A 6,000-nucleotide genomic window follows, 5' to 3' on the forward strand; every position below is an offset into this window, starting at 1 on the left:
ATGAAGCAAATCAAATTATAATTTACAGAAGTTCTCACGATTATTAAAACATGAGGGGATTGCAAATTATATCTGGTTTTCTCCTCCTATTAAAAGATACAATTTCTGTCTACAAGATGAATTTGTCACAACCAGGTGATGATCAAAGAGTTAACACATCAATGCTTAATACTGTTTGGAGGAGAATGATTTTATATACAGGTTTTATTTATGACTGGAATCCTCCCTTCAACATAAATGGATTGTGTATTTGAGATGAAACAACGATATAGGCAATTCAGTAAAGGCAATAGACATTGGTGTGCCTTCTTGGCTGTGGCATCAATTGGTTGGTCTGCAGATCATTGCTAATTTTAATGGAAATAAATTTGAAGCTCTCTACAATTTGCACTTTGGCATTGATGCTGATTGGGGCATGTACTCCACCAGGCTTCCTGAAGTCAATAACCAACTCCATCATCTTGCTGACTTTGAGGGAGACATCTTCTGATCAAACCTGATTAATGCTGTGAAGATCTGGTAGTTTAGCAAGCATCACACATTGAGTTTGTGCAACTAATTGTTTATTTATTCTGAATGATAACTGGAAAATCGAAACCAATCAGATAACCATTTCATCTTGCACAAAAGCTATGTATGCTGTAAATCTGAAATGAAAACAAAACACTAGAAATACCCCATACGTCAGGTGGCATCTGTGGAGTGAGAATAGTTGACACTTGACACTAAATACCATGATAAGCTAGCTCTTTGAGTTCTATTTGAATCACTAAAGATGTAAAATTAAGCTGATCAATCTGTGATGAAGCAATTTCTCGAACTTCTAATGTTTCTAACTTAAATTATTTCATAAACAGCAAGTTGCAATTGCTCGTGAAGGAGATTTGCTGACAAAGGAGCGTCTCTGTTGTGGACTGTCCATGTTTGAAGTGATTCTGACAAGAATTCAACAATTCCTGGATGATTCCATTTGGCGAGGACCTCTTCCAAGTAACGGAGTAATGCACGTGGATGAATGTGTGGAATTCCACAGACTTTGGAGTGCCATGCAGTTTGTGTACTGTATTCCAGTAGGGGCACACGAGTTCACTGTAGAGTAAGTGCTTGTATCTCCATTGTTCATGATGATGCAGTAATCTGACCCAGTGAGTGAATGGATAGGTGCCAGATTTGGATGTTATCAGTATGATTGTGCTTTCCTAACTCTGCTTCATGTGCTTTACTGATACGTTGGGCCACAGTGTAGATTTTGTGTACAAAATCATGAGATGAATAGATTGGGTAGAGTCTATTGCCCACAGTAGGGGAATCGAGAACCAGAGGACACAGGTTTAAGGTGAGGGGGGGGAAATTTAATGGGAACCTGGGGGTAACTTTTTCACACAAAGGGTGGTGGGTATGTGGAACAAGCTGTCGGAGGGGGTAGATGAGGCAGGTACTGTAACTTTTCAACATTGAAGAAACATTTAGACGGGTACATGGAAAGGACAGGTTTAGAGGGATATGGGTCAAACACAGGCAGCTGGGACTAGTGTAAATGGGACATGTTGGTCGGTGTGGGCAAGTTGGCCCAAAGGGCCTGTTTCCATGCTGTATGACTATGATTCTATTGATAGCAAGGTCTTGAGAAAAACGAGAGGTTGTGGTGCCATGCATTGCTTTTATCCCGTGAGAAATGGAAGGCTCAGAATTTTGTGTTATATTTCCCCTTCATAAAATTAACTTTGTTTCACCCCCTGGAAACAGGGTTCTTGCAAGTGAGTTCCAAAATAGTGAATGCAAACTCACTATTGGTAGTGGTTGTGTGTGTTCATTATACTCCACTGTAACTAACAGAATAGTTAGCTGAATTGCTACTTGCCCAGGAGAGGGAGCATGTCACCGCACACAAGGTTAGTAGTTAACCACAAAGGGAAAAAACAGCAGTGTGACTCGTAAAATTGATCTTTCATAAAGTTAAATAAAGTGGCAACAGGTGAAATACTCTTCAAAAATCAGATTTTTCTTCTTTTTTTTCTTTCATATTTCAGATACAGCGCGGAAACAGGCCTTTTCGGCCCACCAAGTCCGCGCCGCCCAGCGATCCCCGCACATTAACACTATCCTACACACACTAGGGACAATTAAAAAAAAAAAACATTTACCCAGTCAATTAACCTACATACCTGTACGTCTTTGGAGTGTGGGAGGAAACCGAAGATCTCGGAGAAAACCCACGCAGGTCACGGGGAGAACGTACAAACTCCTTACAGTACAGCACCCGTAGTCAGGATCGAACCTGAGTCTCCGGCGCTGCATTCGCTGTAAAGCAGCAACTCTACCGTTGCGCCACCGTGCCGCCCTAGATTGTTGACTAAACTCTCCAAAGAGTATTTTCTTTAAATTTCTGGATGGACTGATGAGTCATTGTAGATTGTGTGCTTTGTAATGACTGATCTCATTTGAAGCCCTAAAAATCCCATGCATGTTTGTCCATGGACATTAGAATTGTCTCGGAGTCTAAGTTGCATATGCAAAATGAGAGGTGAGACATTAGCCCAATGACACAAATTAAGTAGAAACTGGAGAGCATGGGGCTAAGATATAAATGAAATGAACAGGTGACAATTCTACTCTTTTATGTTTTGAGGGGTGGTATGGATTTTATTGAATGCCATTTATCAAAATCCTAGTATATCTCACTGCTTTTCTGTCCGGCTGCTATAAAGGCAGGAGTCTTACTTATTGTTGTGCTGGGTATTGGGCAACAGTAGTGGATGTACTATTGACAATGATAACACAATAGTAGTCCAATTGAACAAGATGTGAACATGTACTGGAACTAGTGAGAATTCAGAATCCTGGCCATAAGAGACTTATGGCATTTGTAACACTTCAATTTCTAAAATAATTTTAGTTTGGGAGAATTGTTACAATATAGAACATTTCAAAATTGTTTTACTTTAGGACATTTTTGTATTGTGTTAAATAAGATATCGAGTTTGGCTCCGACTGCTTGAAAGAAACATTCCCTAGTGAACAAAATACTTTTTTTTGTTTTCTAGACGATGAACTATGTTTCTCTCGAGGCAAGATAGTATTTGATGGAACATTGGTTATATTCTGGTGCGAGTAATCAATTGATGGCAATAATAATATCAGCATTGGGAATCATTATAGGAGCATGTAGCTGGTTCCAGTTGGGGTTCCTGGATACTGCACTGGAACCGTAACTCTTTACAGTACTGCTCAAATGTGCAAAGTCACCTGCCTCAAATGGTAGGGGTTGGCACAAATCAGAGATAAAAATGGAGCTTTTCTGATGCATCAGCTCCCCATTCTGTAAACAATCTCACCCACAAGCAACTTTTTAAAACAATGAAAATTATGTTATTGTATCCCAAATTATTCAAGGACTTGAGCTATTTGACATTAATGTAGTCTTTAAATCTCACAGGCAGTGCTTTGGGGATGGACTGCACTGGGCTGGCTGTATGATCATAACATTGCTTGGACAACAACGGCGCTTTGATGTTCTTGACTTCTGCTACCATCTGCTGAAAGTTCAGAAGCATGATGGCAAAGATGATGTCCTCAAAAATGTGGTATGCAATTTTTTGATCTTGAAGACGTTATCTCTTTGCGAGGCAATATTTGATGAGCATTAATTATTCTCCAGTGCTAGTTCCCACAAGGTGTCAGCAGTGGTGCCTTAACTGCAAATGTGTTGAGCCATTTGACCCATCTGCGATTCGCTAAGTCGACCCAAACCTAATCTGATCAATAGGCAATAGGTGCAGGAGTAGGCCATTCGGCCCTTTGAGCCAGCACCACCATTCAATGTGATCATGGCTGATCATTCTCAATCAGTACCCCGTTCCTGCCTTCTCCCCACACCCCCTGACTCCGCTGTCCTTAAGAGCTCTATCTAGCTCTCTCTTGAAAGCATCCAGAGAACTGGCCTCCACTGCCTTCTGAGGCAGAGAATGCCACAGATTTACAACTCTCTGACTGAAAAGGTTTTTCCTCATCTCTGTTCTAAATGGACTATCCCTTATTCTTAAACTGTTGTCCCTGGTTCTGGACTCCCCCAACATTGGGAACATGTTTCCTGCCTCTAACGTGTCCAACCCCTTAATAATCTTATATGTTTCGATAAGATCCCCTCTCATCCTTCTGTTATATTTGAATAATTTGGCATTGGCTTGAGCACGTAATAATTGATTACGGGAGAAGTTGCAAATTATTCCATCGACTGTGAGATATACCCATTCCGAATAATGAAGTGGACAATTGAGAAAAGCCATTAATCTTTCAGCCTTAGCAGAATCAGAAAAAAATGCAATGGGATTACTTGTTTGTATGTAACATGGTAACAATAGATACAACAATGAATGCAAAACAGTAGAACAGTGCAAAGATTGTAGTGTAATCGTGAAGTAGTGCAAAAAAAACTAAAGTACATTAAGAGGAGGAGGTAGAGTTAAGTATGTGGTAGCATGTTCGGGACGTGGGAGTAAAAGAAGGTGATTGTTTCAGGAACTCAATAGTGGAGAAGAAGCTGTTCTGGACATCCAGACTTTTAAGCTCGTATCTTCTCCCAGAAAAAAAAGAAAGAAAAGGGAATGGATAGAGTTACAATGCATCATGAAGATGGATTGGATGGAAGTGATGAGCCTGTGATGAACTGTGCAGTATTTGCTACTCTCTGCAGATTTAAGTGATCAAGAGCAGAACAGAGCACCTGCTATACCAGGCTGCGATGCATCCCATTAAATTACTTTCTATAGTGTAACTGTAGAAGTTCAGAAGAATCTTTGTTGACATGCCAAATCTTTTGTGACACCTAAAAAGTTAATATGCTGATGTGCTTTCTGGATCATTGCATCAGTGTAAAAGGACTAGTGATGGGATTGGGATGGACTAGTTACTGGTGATTGGGATGGCAAGCAGCATGAAGCTGTCGACCATCTCTACAGCAGCTCTATTGTTGAGGACGGACTGTGTTCACCTCCTTGCTTCTTTGGGTAAACAACCAAATCTTTTGTCATACTAACATTAAGGGTCAGGTTGTTGTTCTAACACCATGACACAAGGTTCCTGATCTTTCCTGTACTTCATCTCATTGTTGTTAATCCTTCTGAGTGTTAAATGATGGTTTTGATGAGTTAGGTGACTGAGCCGTTCTCCTTAGAAATGAATCTGAGGGCTAAGTAAGCACAAGCAAGAAACGAGGTTTTTCCACATCAACCATATTTATTTTAAGTTTTCTTTCCTTCCATATTTACAGCCTTTGAAGAAAATGGTCGACAGAATTCGCAAATTTCAAATTCTCAATGATGAAATATTTGCTATCTTGAGCAAGTACCTAAAGTCAGGTGATGGTGAAAATGTCCCTGTGGAGCATGTCCGCTGTTTCCAGCCGCCTATTCATCAGTCACTAGCAAGCTCCTAATAAAAAGCACTTGGGACAGTGGAAGCAATCAAGAGATATTTGTAAGAGAACTGTGATAGGAGCGCCTGAATAATCAACTCCCTGATACTCTGCATTCTAATAATGGGAAATGATTCAATATTTAAACTGCTGTGTGATTTTGTTTATAAATGAGAACAGTGTTTGTATTAGATGAGGTTGATCTTACCACCAAACACTACCAGCAATAAAGTATCTGGAAGGAATTTTAAATGGTAAAAACTGGTTAGACATTTTAGTCGCAAAAGTTTTTTGACATTTTTAAAAAATGTAATCAGACTATAACTTCTTTGTAATGCCATTGTGATAAGGAGATTAACATTTCTTTCAAATCTATATATTTTACTACAATAGCCTACTACATTGATAGTTTAGTAGTGCTGTACTAAAAGATGCTTTTTTTCCCCCAACTCTTCCAGTAATATTTTTGCTTCTAATTATTTTCCTCGTGCAGCTCATTTCCACTGTTTATAGTTGCAAGAAATTTAAAATGAGTCATGAGATTTTTTGAAATGTTTACCAGTTTATATGGAAAAATAAATATTTCG

General features: G+C 39.4%; 1 protein-coding gene across 2 annotated transcripts in view; it reads left to right on the forward strand.

The window, feature by feature from the left end:
• The window catches only part of cyfip1 (cytoplasmic FMR1 interacting protein 1), a 92,545-nt gene extending 86,545 nt beyond the window's left edge, over positions 1–6,000 (forward strand). For both annotated transcript variants that reach the window (XM_078402086.1, XM_078402087.1), the window contains exons 30-32: positions 858–1,096; positions 3,437–3,584; positions 5,270–6,000. In XM_078402086.1, coding sequence (XP_078258212.1) covers positions 858–1,096; positions 3,437–3,584; positions 5,270–5,434 — 552 coding nt within the window. In that variant the 3' untranslated portion in view covers positions 5,435–6,000. The remainder of the gene's footprint in view (positions 1–857; positions 1,097–3,436; positions 3,585–5,269) is intronic.

This window comes from Rhinoraja longicauda, chromosome 7 (genome assembly GCF_053455715.1).
Source record: "Rhinoraja longicauda isolate Sanriku21f chromosome 7, sRhiLon1.1, whole genome shotgun sequence".
NCBI classification, from domain to species: Eukaryota; Metazoa; Chordata; class Chondrichthyes; order Rajiformes; family Arhynchobatidae; genus Rhinoraja; species Rhinoraja longicauda.